This window comes from Amborella trichopoda, chromosome 4 (assembly GCF_054954075.1).
Source record: "Amborella trichopoda isolate Santa Cruz 75 chromosome 4, AtrichopodaSantaCruz75HAP2 v2.0, whole genome shotgun sequence".
NCBI lineage: Eukaryota > Viridiplantae > Streptophyta > Magnoliopsida > Amborellales > Amborellaceae > Amborella > Amborella trichopoda.
This window is the reverse complement of record NC_142339.1, coordinates 4389866-4404348: the sequence shown is the minus strand read 5'-3', so window position 1 is coordinate 4404348 and position 14483 is coordinate 4389866. Positions and strand designations below refer to the sequence as shown.

The 14483-nt window shown below is 35.5% G+C and overlaps 1 protein-coding gene across 10 annotated transcripts in view; it reads left to right on the top strand.

The window, feature by feature from the left end:
* LOC18439299 (putative cyclic nucleotide-gated ion channel 20, chloroplastic) overlaps window positions 1–14483 on the top strand; it is a 54946-nt gene that overhangs the window by 32296 nt on the left and 8167 nt on the right. For all 10 annotated transcript variants that reach the window (XM_088864439.1, XM_088864442.1, XM_011626970.3 and 7 more), the window contains one exon: window positions 10724–10853. In XM_088864439.1, coding sequence (XP_088720565.1) covers window positions 10724–10853 — 130 coding nt within the window. The remainder of the gene's footprint in view (window positions 1–10723; window positions 10854–14483) is intronic.

The following is a 14483-nucleotide window of genomic DNA, read 5'->3' as shown; positions in this document are numbered from 1 at the left end:
CAGTTTAAACAATGAGATATTAAAAGCTCTGATAAAATGATATTAATGGTATCAGAGCCAGTTTATTCAGTAGAAAACCGAACCAATGTGTACATTTTATCTTGTTAACATACCTAAAGTCGCTGTGACCCAAAGACCACCGTGAGCCAGGAAGGCCGTAAGGTGCATGGACTGTTCCGGTTGACTCAGGGAAAGAAAATTAAGATAAAATGACAAATTTGTTTAGAACACTATCGAATAGAACAGCTTTTGGTAGTTCTAGTAATACTACTCTACGAGTAAATAATAGAGAAGAAATAATCATATATAATATTGAGAAACAATTGCAAAACTGGAACATCCCAAAGGTCTCCACAAATGATATTTATAAAAAGGGAACATTTGAGTTTAAAAGCAGTTTTTCAATAAAAACGATTGAAGAAACTCTTTCAGTTATGGAAAATCAAGATAGCTTTCAACTCTTTTCAACTAGAATGATTGCAGATCATATCAAAAGGGGTTATAATTATCTTCATATAGGTCTTGTACAAATAGCAGTAAAACGATTAATTAGAGAAGGACTAAATAATTCAGTTTTACTCTGTCTAAGAGATAGTAGACAGAGAAGATTCAGTGACTCTCTTTTAGGGATCGTTAAGTCGAGTGTCTGTAATGGACCTATATATTTCAACTGCTTTCCAAATTTTTCTGTGTCCCTATCTGATCCAAATTTATTAAAAGTTCGAACTCTTAACCTTAAAACTCAAGGTTTGACATGGACCCTAGATCCCAGAACTTGGCTTTTGTTTATAGAATTTGTTATAAGGTCATGAACACTCTTTGTTCTATTGCAAGATTAATGGATAAAAAGGGACAAACAATATTTTTTCAAACTAATATGGAAAAATCCAATCTTGTCTAGCCTAAAGCTATATGCTGGAAGCAGGTAAACTTACCTGAAAATTGGTCTCTACAAACAGAGACTCGTCTACCTATTCCCGAAAATAAAGTGCCAGAACAAATAATTGAATATCCAAATGGGGAAATTGAAATCCAATTTCCATCCCTTAGAAGAACCAAATTTAGTATTCCAAATACTGTTTTAGCTCCTAGGCTGCCTGCCAAGAATACTGTACCTTTAACTTATACTCCTAGAAGTTCAACTTTTTCAGTACCTCAATCTAATTATGAAAAAGCGCATGGTGACAAAATCATTTTAGAAGGATTAAGAAAAAATGAAAAACAGGTACAACATCCTGTTTATACTGTAAATACTCCCAGCTCTTCTCAGACTGAGCTTGATGAGCCAACCATGTCTGAATTTGATTTCGAAGTTCTGACAATTCAAATCCAAGAAAAGTTTGTCATAGATAAAGGATGGGTAAAAAGGGATTTTTTGTCTGAAGAAAATAGACAAATAAGGGAATGGTTCATCAAAAAATTTAATGTAAGACTGAAAGAACTCTTTCATATTAAATTTAATAAATTCATGATTCAACATAAAACAAATATAAAATTCTTTAAATGGCTTAGGTATATCCTTGAAAAGGAAGGAATAAAATATCTAGAGTTTCAGGATAATACTATACAGAATATTAATATTGTCCAAACACCTTTCATACCTTTCATACAGTAAAAGGAGAAAGCATTGAAGCTAACCATCCTCCTGAAACTAGTCTAAACCTAAAAAGAGAAAAACAAGAAATAAAAGCTTACCAAAAGATTCTGATAATCAGATGGCTAAAATTGAAGCCATACCCCATATAATAGAACATAATAATTATACAAATTTATTCCTACAGACTCTAGGAAAACAGATCAATAGAATAGAAAACGTCTTAAATAAAATAAAACCTTAAGAGAAGAAAGAAGATAAAGAAAAGGGTGCCGTTTTATACAAACCGCCTCCTAGTATTGCTGCAGGAAAATTTAACCTGCAAGGAATTAAAAAGAAAAAAGGCAATAAAGAATTGGTAGATGAGTTGATAAAAAGATTTGAAAAATTAGATATTAAAGGAAAATCAGGTAATGTCCAAGTACTTCAACAAGATAAAAGTTTTTCTGATCTTGTAATATCTAAAATAGAAGAAGCTTTTAAATCAAAAAGCTTATAGCTTAATAGGATTGACTATGGGAGAAAAACTAGGCCTGTAGCCCTAAAACAAGAATGTATTATCCTAGGTCCACTCCTGTAGATCTACAAATAGAGGATGACCTCATTACTACTTCAGTTTCCTATTCAGGACGATCCATAGCAAATTGAAATATAGATGGGATGTCTGAGAATCAAATTCTTGATCTCATGAAACATATGACTATGTATGCCATCTCATGTAAAGCAAGTGGAAACCAACACCACGAAATTGCTAAAGCCATTATATGTGGTTTTACTGGATGGCTTAGAGGATGGTAGGATTTTCATATGGATGAAGAAGCAAAAAATCAAATCTTAAATGCTACTAAACAATGGGCTGTTAAAAATGAGGTAGGACCTGGACAGGTCCTTGAAAATATAGTTACTGATGGAGGTGTAGTACATACTCTAATATATATCATTACACTTCACTTCGTGGGAAGTACGGCCCTTTTATCAACCAGATCTGAGGATCTACTTTCAAATCTTCGTTGTCCAACTCTCTCACATTTCAAATGGTATAAAGATTTATTTTATTCCAGAATGCTATCTAGAGAAGATAGTAAAGCTGACCATTGGAAAGAAAAATTCATTGCTGGACTTTCTCATTTGTTTGGGGAAAAAGTTAAGATAAGATTGAAAAGTAAGCATGGAGGAATTATTCCTTATTTTGTGTACTCTTGGAGAATTATCAGTAGAAATTTGTGCTGAAGGTCTTGCTTTGTGCACAAGACTTAAAATTGAAAAGACAATTGGAGAAACAAAGAATGACGGGGAAAAAGGAATTGGGAGATTTTATGAGCAATTCGGTTTTAACACAATACCTACTTCCAAGCCCTCTCACAAACAGAAATATAGAGACTCTAGAGATTCTAGAAAGACAAAGTTTAGATATTCAAAAGGAAAGAAAAATACCTTTCCTAAAAAAGTTTTACAAGATCACTCCTTTAAATAGAAGGGAAAAAGAAAAATACCAGTTTGCTATAACTGTGGGAAAATAGGACACTATAAAAATAAATGTCATATGAAAAAGAAAATAAATGCTTTAGAAATAGACCTTGAAATAAAGAAGCAATTATTTGATATCCTCTTAATTAATAACGGTGCATGCTTTAAATTTCTTTTTACAATGGTTAAAGGATTAAGACAGCCTGTGATACTTGAAACTCCCTTCTTAAACATGCTTTACCCCATTAGAATTGATAATACTGGGATAAAAGCTGATACTGAAGGATATGAAGTAAAATTTGACTTCATTGATAAACCAAGAATTCATGGAATAAATAGTATCAAAAATAAGATTTCTACGAAAGAAAGATTTCTCTTTCATTTAAAAGAAAGGTTATGTATAAGACTATTGATGAAAAATTGACATCACCACAAATACCAAATAAAATTAATAATTTCAAAACGATACTTGCAAAAGAAGTTTGTGCAGAAATCCCTAACGTTTTTTGGAATAGAAAGCAACACATTGTGGAACTTCCTTATGAACCAGGCTTTAACGAATAGAAAATTCCAACTAAAGCCAGGCCAATACAAATGAATAGCAGACTCCTAGAAATTTGTAAAACTGAAATACAAGAACTTCTTCACAAAAAACTAATTAGGAAAAGTTCTTCACTCTGGAGCTGTGTAGCTTTTTATGTAGAAAAAGCTTCGGAGATTGAAAGGGGAGCCCCTCGTCTTGTTTTAAATTATAAACCCTTGAATAAGGTTTTGAGATGGATTCGCTACCCTATTCCAAATAAAAGGGATCTCCTAGATAGATTAGTCCATGCCTATATTTTCTCAAAGTTTGATTTAAAATCAGCATATTGGCAAATTCAAATATTGGAAAAAGATAAATATAAAACAACATTTAATGTTCCCTTCGAGCATTACGAATGGAATGTAGTGCCTTTTGGGTTAAAAAATGCCCCTTCAGAATATTATGAATGATATTTTTAATCCATATATTAAATTCATTATTGTCTATATTGATGATGTCCTCGTATATTCTGATAATATTGACCAACATTGGAAACATTTAAATATATTTTTTAAAGCTATAAAAAATGTCGGTCTAGTTGTTTCTGCTAGAAAAATAAAGATTTTTAAAACAAAAATTAGGTTCCTTGGGCATAATATCTTGCAAGGAATCATAATTCCTATAGATAGAGCAATTGAATTTGCTTCCAGATTCCCTGGCATCATAAAAGATAAAAAAGAATTACAAAGATTTTTAGGATTCTAAATTATATTTCAAATTTTTATAAAGATTTAGCTTCATATGCTAAACCTTTATTCCAGAGACTAAAAAAGAATCCTCCAGATTAGACTAATGAGCATACCATGACAGTTAAAAAATTAAAACATAAGGCCAAAGAATTACCTTGTTTAGCTCTATCCAATCCTACAGCTTTTAAAATTATAGAATTCGATGCTTCTAAAATAGGATTAGGAGGTATACTTAAACAAAAAATCCTAGATGTAACAAAAAATTCCCAATACGATTGTAAATCAGCTAAAGACATTTTAGAAAAGGATGTCAAAAATCTTGTCGCCAAGCAAATTTTCGCTCGATGGCAAGGTATTCTTTCCGCTTTTGATTTTGATATTGAACATATTCAAGGGAAAAATAACCATTTTCCTAACTTTTTGACTAGAGAATATTTGCAGGGAGGGAAGGAGAAGCCAACGGCCGAGAATACAGCCGATGGATATAGTCCCTAGCTCAGGAAAAGGCTTGACATTATATAATAGCCCAGGAAAACACCTGGCTACAAATAGTTCTAGCCCAGGAATATCCCTAGCTTCCTCATCAAATCCAAATGCTTTAATAAGAAAGCAAGCTCAAGAGATTCAAATATCTCCCCAACATTCCCCTTTGAGCTCTAATAGTCCAATAGTCCAAACCCTGATAGAACTCTATTTCTTGATACAGCTTATATCCCGCTGATCATAACAGAAAATGAATACAGGGAAAAAGACCCTGCTGAATTAGCCGTCATATATCTGCGCCATCATCTACACCCTAATATGGCAGAAAGATGTTGAGAATGGTATGAAGCTATTTTAATGGAAACCGGGTCGGTGTCAATAGTACACCACTATAAAAACAATGACTCGAAAATAACATACTCAAAATTCCAAATACATAAAAGAATCTCTTATAATGACTGGGGCCTGAATCCCTTAAAACCAAGGGCATTAATTACCCAAAGATTTAAAATCAAATCCTATCATTATTTTGAATATATCAAGGCATAGGCCGAAGTCTTTGTCTACCAGAATACCAAAAATACACACAGCTGGTATGTGCAGTTTAAAAGAACTGAGCCAGCAAAATTTCCAAACTGGTTTAAAAGTTGGTTCCTGTTATGGGGATCATTAAGCCAGATACTTCTAGAAAAATTTCAAATATCACAGAGAAAATTCTCTGAATAGAATAGAGCTAGTCTAAAAGGAAACTATCACATATATTTCATGGCTTTATCTCAGATTCCCTGGATTTTAAAATGGTACTACCAAATTTTTGAAGATGATTTAGACCGGTGGGATTATATTCCAGAACTACAAAGACAAATTTCAATTAAATGGTGGGACAATTATAAGAATGATTCTCTAGATCTCGATAAAATCTATATGAAGACAATTTCGTATTCCTCACCAAAATCAGATATAGGGTTTTTCGATTACATTGCTCTGATGCAGCAGAAAAACCCCACTCTTTCAAAAGCCAAGCTCAGGAAAAAATCTTTTTGCCCTGGAAGAAGAAGTAGAAGTTAAAATAACAACTTCCTCAAATGATATAGAAACCAAATATTGGGATCCTCCAAATGAAGATGATTGTATGAGACTATTTTCCCAAATAAATTAGACAAAATATCAGGGACGGTACGACTCCATCACCATTCAGGACACGTGTTCCAAAGATGACAGTAAAAGATTGTCAACACACCAATCATTATTGCTACAGTAAAAGAAGCATTATTTCTGACAAAAAACACTGTTGCTATAGTAAAAAGCTGACAAGAATCTTTCCTTTATATTTGCTTTTACCCTACCTTTTACTTTTACTTGAAAGAAAATGCATCTTACCTTGTCGATGCGGACTTAAGAATGTTTGAAGTCCGCCCTACCCTCTTCTATAAAAGGAGGACCAGGCCTCAGAAGTAGAAACTTTGGGATTTTCCTTCTGAATATTATAGCTAGGGTTTTAATACTTTGTAAGGAAGTGCTTTTTGAGTTATTGTTGTAGTATGTTTGAGTGATTACTGTGAGTACTTCAAGTCTGCTTTCTGTCACTCACCTCTGCTTCGAGTTTTCATGCAAGTGCCTATCTCTATTTTGCTTCTCTAAATCTTGCACCTCTGTTTCTGTTATTATAACTCAATGAAATTATGTATGAATGCTACCCATTATTCTTTATGAATTTTATTTTATCCCTCTTCGGCTATTTTAATTTTTTAACTGTCATGCTATGCTCATTAGTCCAATTTGGAGGATTCGTTTTTTAATCTCTAGAATAAAGGTTGAGCATCTGATGCTAAATCGTTATAAAAATTTGAAATATAATTTAGACATCCTAAAAATCATTGTAATTCTTTTTTATCTTTTATGATGTCACGGAATTTGGAAGAAAATTCAATTGCTCTATCTATAGGAATTATCCTTCCTTGAAAGATATTATGCCCAAGGAACCTAATTTTTGTTTTAAAAAGGTTTATTTTTCTAGCAGAAACAACTAGACCGGCATTTTTTATAGCTTTAAAAAATATATTTAAATGTTTCCAATGTTGGTCAATATTATCAGAATATACGAGGGCATCATCAATATGGACAATAATGAACTTAGTATACGGATTAAATATATCATTCATAATATTTTGAAGGGGCATTTTTTAACCCGAAAGGCCTTACATTCCATTCGTAATGTTCGAAGGGAACATTAAATGTTGCTTTATATTTATCTTTTTCCAATATTTGAATTTGCCAATATCCTGATTTTAAATCAAACTTTGAGAAAATACAGGCATTGACTAATCTATCTAGGAGATCCCTTTTATTTGAAATAGGGTAGCGAATCCATCTCAAAATCTTATTCAAGGGTTTACAATTTATAACAAGGCGTGGGGCTCCCCTTTCAATCTACGAAGCTTTTTCTACATAAAAAGCTGCACAGCTCCACGATGAAGAACTTTTCCTAATTAGTTTTTGTCAAGAAGTTCTTGTATTTCAGTTTTACAAATTTCTAAGAGTCTGCTATTCATTTGTATTGGCCTGGCCTTAGTTGGAATTTTCTATTCGTTAAAGCCTGGTTCATAAGGAAGTTCCACAATGTGTTGCTTTCTATTCTAAAAAGTGTTAGGGATTTCTGCACAAACTTCTTTTTCAAGTATTGGCTTGAAATTATTAATTTTATTTGGTATTGGTGGTGATGTCAATTTTTCATCAATAGTCTTATACTTAACCTTTCTTTTAAATGAAAGGGAAATCTTTCTTTCGTAGAAATCTTATTTTTGATACTATTTATTCCATGAATTCTTGGTTTATCAATGAAGTCAAATTTTACTTTAACCTCTTCTTTTAAATGAAAGAGAAATCATTCCGATTTGTAAAAAAATTTGAAAAATAAAATACTACCCAACAATCGTGATCGTACGATGAACTTTGGACGGTGATGAGGGTAAGCAAAATTACTGTTCATTTTCGCCTATAGGCGTTGGGAAGACTTTTCCATATATATATATATAGGAAAAACCTAAGAAACGTCTATAGGCGAAGTGCTACAGTGTTTTGCCACCGTCACGGACTTGCTATGTTTGTGGTGGTTCATTGAACAGACGGTGCACCATCTGTTGTGGTTCCGCATATTTTTTTGAATGTTACGGACCTAACATGTCCGTCACGTCGCCCGAAATTTTTTCGGATGGTGATGAACCTATGAGTGAAAATACTGTTCATTTTTGCCCATGGGCGTTGCGTAAATGCTTCCATATATATATATATGTGATAGAGGCTTTAGAAAGTGTTATTATGTGCGTGTGTGTGCCGCAGCATTGGCTAAAAGCCCTTTTGGGGAAGAGGCCGGGGTGGGGGGTTGTTCACCCTGAAACTTGCAGTTCGTCTCTGTTCATCTTGACAATTAATTATAAATAATAAATTGCATCTTATTAATGGTCCAAGTTATTTATGCTGTAATAGTGAATGCAGATCATTCATTTGATGGGCGGTTAGATACAGGCGTTTAAGAACTCATGATCCTCTTTTTTTTTTTTTTATTTGCTAATTGGTGAATCAAAGATGATGTGCAAAATTTCAGTTCAAAAAATTGCCCTAACCATGTGTTTTGGACCTTGGCCACTTGACTTATATTTATACTTTATGTGTGCGTCATTTTTTTTAGATTTTTTTTTATTTGTTGTGAATTTTTGTTTTTTTGGGAGGGGGGATTTGGTTGCTGAATGTGTGGTGATGTAGGCAGAAAGGCTTTTCTAAAGTATGGCACATTGAAGAAAGGGGCTGCGGTCGTGGTGGTAGCATCCCACACTTAGTTACCAAGTTGTGGTTTCCATTCCTATCAATAACACCACCCCACTAACACCTTCAAAAATTTAACTCCTAATCTACTTAAAAAACCGGGTAGGGGCATGTCTTCCCCACTGAATTACCCAAAAAAAAAAGAAGTATGGCACATTGGTACAACACTATATATATCAGATGCTGGAATCTCAGCATCATACTGCCAATGAGTGTGAGCCTGCTTTGTGCAGCACTTATATGTGCATCCAGATAAGGCCATAATCTCCACATATATTTTATAGATGGAAAAGTATCACGTCCACAACATGTGGACTGATGTAAGGGTTGAATGGGCTGGATGGTCTGGCTCGGCCTGGTCAGCCCGGCCCTAAAAAACCAGGGCTGAGGCCACATAATGTGTCCCGAGGATCGGGCTAGGGCATGGAAACTACGGCCCGAGGGTAGGGCCGGGAAACTGCGGCCCGAGGGTAGGGCCGAGCTGAGTCAGCATGGGCCAAGGCCAGACCGGTTCAGCCCGGCCTGTCCCGACTCTTTTTTTCTTTGTTTTCTTTTTTATTTTTATCTTGATTTTACATGGCCTGGCTTGATACGGCCCTGCCCGGCCTTGGGCTAGGGCCTCTTTGGCCCAAGCCTGGGCTGGCCTTATGTGGACTAGGGCTGGCATGGCCCAGGCTCGGCTGTTGCCAGCCCTATGTGGACGTTTGGAAGGGTGCTTGTGCAAGGCTATTTCTAACGGTCAAACCTAATTTTGTATTTTATGTTTTACTTAAATATTATATTTATCTAAAATTTGGGATGTATGTTCATTTTTTATAATGAAATTGTTTTGATAGAGCTACTGTCTTATCAAACTAAGTAAAGGCTCGCTTTAAAAATCACCAAAAATTATAGTTTTGGTATCGGAACCTTCAAATCGACCATCTCATCCTTTAACCATCATAGTTGTTACAAAAAGTTTGGATTTCAAACCCTAAAAATAGTGTGCATTGTAGCACATTATCTAGACTGTCCATTTCGCCTGAAAAATAAGTGTTCATGGATCTATAGAATTTTTTAGCTTAAAATTTTATAGTCAATATTGGGATTGATTTTAGAGCCATCATGTTTTGGACGAGGATTTGAGATGCGGCTTTACTTTGTTTTCATAATGCCTAGTCCTCATAAAAAACTGCATCCTTTTTATAAAGAAAACTAAATCAAACTAAGTAAAAAAAAATTAAATAAAATATGATCAAAATACCCCTAAATATATTTTTTTCAATATTTTTTCTTCAAAATATTTTTATTATTTTTATTGGATTCTCCTTATAAAAATGAAGCTAAAACCTAAATTTCAGATAATCATAATTGTTGAATTAAAATTAAAAATAAAAAACAAAGTTTGGCCCTTGGATGAGGCTAGGTTCAATATGAACCATTAAAAGGTGCTTGTGCCCTTCTAACTGTCCACAGCATCGAATACCAACCCTTTGTAGATATAAATCATAATGTAAATTATAGTCTAAAGCTTTTGTTAGATCCAAAGATGATTGCAATCCCTTGGTCTTCGAAAATATTTTTGTGTCCTTCAATTCAAAATTATATTCAGTAAACTTCTGATATATAACTTCTTAGAAGTTAGAACATGCAAAAATAAATTTTCTATTGCCTTGCTTTTAACTAGTTTCCTATTTAAGGGTTATAGAATCTGACCAAAGCCTTTTAACTAGTTGCCTTATTTAACTAGGTTGAGGTTGTAATCGGTATTATGGTTCTCATTTCAACTATTAGTCGTATGTTAGGTTCAATGCTTGTATGGGGGAAATACATTAAAGAATATGGAAAGGACATGATGTTTCATAATTGCATTGTTCCATATGGCAGTTACATATTTTTCTTTCTTTGATTTGGTTAGGTGGTAGATATTTATTTTATGATACTGTATCGCTCAAGAAGTATATTAAACTAACAAAAAGGGTTAACTATCAATGGAAAAGACATGCTTGTATATAGTTTGGTCGTATAGGAAAAAATTGTGTGTATAGTTTGGTGTCAAACTCCTAAAGTCAGCTCAATTGATACTTACCAATTTGGGAGTCTTAGGCGTGTGCGACAATCGGAAAGGTTTAATTGGGCAGCAACACGTGGTGTAAAGGAAGACCATCTTCTTGAGAATCTACCGGAGGATCTACAAAGAGACATACGGCGTCATCTTTTTGAAGTTATCCAGAAGGTAAGATATCAAACCTCATGTGGCGTCCTTTATATTTATTGTACTTGTAAAATTAAGGTTTGTTTCCTTCATAAACGACTAGTTAATTATCGTATATGCTAGTTTGTTCCATTTACTCTCATGGTAAGGACCACAGACCATGAGCATTGCCTTTTTTAGAGTTCGCAAAAGTGTTTAGAGTTCGCAAAAGTGATATAGATGAAGATAATAAATACAAAAAAGTTTCCAAAATGGAGCTCCAAAGCTTGAAGAGTAACTTCTATGATTAAAACTTTGTTTGCATGACTCTTTGGGTAGGCATATAGGATAGAACTAAGTTCCCTTGGACATCTAAAGAGGGCATAAAAGAATAAACCATATGTAAGATACAATAAATGATATGCAACACTATGATACAACATAATGACTACCACAAGATAATAATTTCCTTCTTCACCTTGAAGGAGTGGCATGTAAAATTTCAGACAATAAAAATAAATTTTTTTCTCTTTTTCTTTTATTTATATATCTGAATTTCAATTACAAGTGTCACAAAACAATGTTGTAAACAAGAAATTAAACTCTAAATACAACTAGGATCTTCTCTTTTTACTTCCAAATAAATATGACTCAATCCAGGACTGAAAACAAGCTTTAACTGTAAATTTTAATGCAAATAATGTTCCTGAAAATTGCAATAAATTGAATAAATACGAGTAAAAATTAAATTTAAAACAGTTGGGTGACTTACTTAAGTTTGCCTGGGGTCACCTACTTAGGACTTGGTACACCCCACACATGCTTACCTGACTGATGACGACACACTTTGATCCTACTAGCCTGCTGGATCCTCTGATATGGGAAGCTCTTTTAGCAAATACCTTTCCAAATCTAGGGTTTAATAGATCATAAAACAAATTAGGGTTTTTCTAGCCTTTTTAGACGCTTAGGGCTTGCCACCTCCTTATTTCCAATGCAGGCTGGACCTGCCCCGTTATGACCCGTGTAGGGTTTTTCTAGACCCTTTTTAGACTCTTAGGGCATGCCACCTTAGTGGCACCTCCCTATTGCCATAGTGGGCTGGATGTGCCCCTCTGTGACCCTTGTGGGTGGCGTGCCACCCCAAGCTCTCTAAGGTGGTGCGTGCCACCTCTTATGGGACAAGAGAGGAGAGGAGAGGAGAGAGGGGCAGAGTGAGAGAGGCATGGATAAGAGAGGAGAGAGAGATGCTAGGCATTTTTTTATGGTGAGAGTGAGGGGGTCGACCATCTATTTATAGCCTCCAGGTAGGTCTAGGTATGTCTATCCAATCTAGAATTCATCTTCATAATACGACTCCTAAGTAATCTGTGAGGTGAGAGGGAAACAAATCTGAGCCATCCATCCCATGAATTAAACATTCTGATTTAAGAAAGAATCTAGAAACCTTATCCCCGGAATCATTGACCTACATCCACTTCTTTTCAACCTAGGAAAAGACCAATCAAAAGCCTATTTTGACTAGAACTTCCTTTTTTCTCAAATAAGATAGTAGGAATTCAAGTAAAAAACGTTTTGGTCAAAATTAGAAGATTGAAAGAATATTTTCGAAAAGCATATATTAAAATATAAAATATTCTCCACTCCCACAAAATATGGACTCTAAATCTTTTCAAAGATTTTGTAGGGTTTCCTTCTTTAATAAAATATCTTTATTAAAAGACAACTTTATCCTTAACAAAAAACGAAAAGACATGGGCATCCTCACTCGACTAGGACGTGTGGACCTTATAGGCCCCACATTCCACACCCATGTGGTTCTCCCATGTGTGGGGCTGGGCCCTTAGCTCCCCATATGGGTCCTACAATGCTTGCCCTAGGCATTTTTGGAATTATGAATTAGGGTTTTTAATTGCTAAAAATGATTTTAAAAATTCCATTAAATTTTTTTAAAAATCCTGAAATCATTTCTAAAGATGGAAACAAAATTTCTAGATTCAGATTGGTACCAATGGGTCAAGAGAAGTGATTATTAGGGCACTCCACCCAACCCAGTAATCGTGGTCCCTCGACTATATTCTCAAACCAACCTAACAAACTCATGACCCTCAATCTCATATAGGGGTTCATGATTGGGGCCTATGATTGGTTTGTCAAAGCTGGGCAATAAATAGTGCAACCACAGTCCCGAAATTTGGTTTACAGGTTCCCCCCTTAAGTGCAAGACACATTTCATATCATTATAATGTAAGGGGGACTCTCTTTGTACGAGCACTCCACCCAACCCAGTAATCTTGGTCCCTCGACTATTCTCAAACCAACCTAACAAACTCATGACCCTCAATCTAATCCAGGTGTTCATGATTGGGGCTAATGCTTGGTTTGTCAAAGCTGGGCAATAAATAATACAACCATAGTCCCAAAATGTGGACTACAAGTTACCCCCTTAAGAGCAAGACACATTTCATATTGTTATAATGTAAGGGGGACTCTCTTTGTGCACATGTACACGGATTCATTTGCAAGGTTGCTTCCCAGTATGAGGCTGTCATGTGTACATGCCGTGCGAAAGTTTGTTGAGGATTTAACCCTCGCTCTCACCTGGCCTACAAACTCATTCCTGAGCATCTCTCCGATCTCAAAAATGGATGAACCTATGAAAAGGCATCTATGGTTGCATGTGCCCAGAGAAAAGGTTATAGACATGATCAAGGCCATAGACCGCCTAACCCTTGGTCAGTTACACTCCTACTGAAATGTCATATCCACTTTACATGCTCTCACGGGATTTAAAGGCCACATACCCCAAAACACATTCCCTTTCAAAATTATGTGGTGGAACCTTGTATTTTTGCTTTGAAAAAGTACCTTATAGTATTTCAAAATAACAAACCTTTTGTTCCATAGTATTTTGGAATGTTTACAGCCTCAGAAATGGTATTTTGGAATGTGTACAGCCTTAGAAATGGTGTTTTGTTCTCTATGTTGGTATCCTTTTCATTTGTGCTCTAATAACCAAAGGGAGAGAAGGCCTAAGCAGAGCAAACGCAATGTGTGAATGCAATAGTGCACCACCACACGCACTTGCAAGGGCACTTGATGTCACATTTTGTACTTTGCATACTTGCATCGGCACATTAGGCATCGCTCGCTTGAGTACGTGTGCGGGTCGGGCTCGTGGCTCATTTATCCTTTTGTTGCGATAGGCATAACCACCAGTAGACTATTGGAACTATAGAGACCTTTTGGTAATGTGCCCCTTTGATGAACTTGCGCAGCTCTGGTGGGATGGTGTACTCCGGTGAATTGTGCCTCATCGGATGGGTCCGGTGGAATGGTGCACTCCGTTGAATTGTTCCCATTGGATGGATTAGTGCATCCGAGGAATCATACCCCTTTGGTGAAGAAGTGTGGTTCAGGTGGATTGGTGCTCTGGTACTTTCGCTTTAATGGTGAAGACGCGTACATAGCGTGTGACGTTTACTTTACCGGAACCCAAAAGACACCGTGTGATTGTCAGCGCACGCGTGAATATTGCGACGGTTGGTTTCCCAGAACCTGAAGGGTCACCTTGTGACTGTAGGATATCTTGTTGCACATCACCATAGTAGATGCGCTGTTCTGATGGCTGAGATTTTGTGAGATGCAAGTCTTGACTTAGGGGTGCTTGAT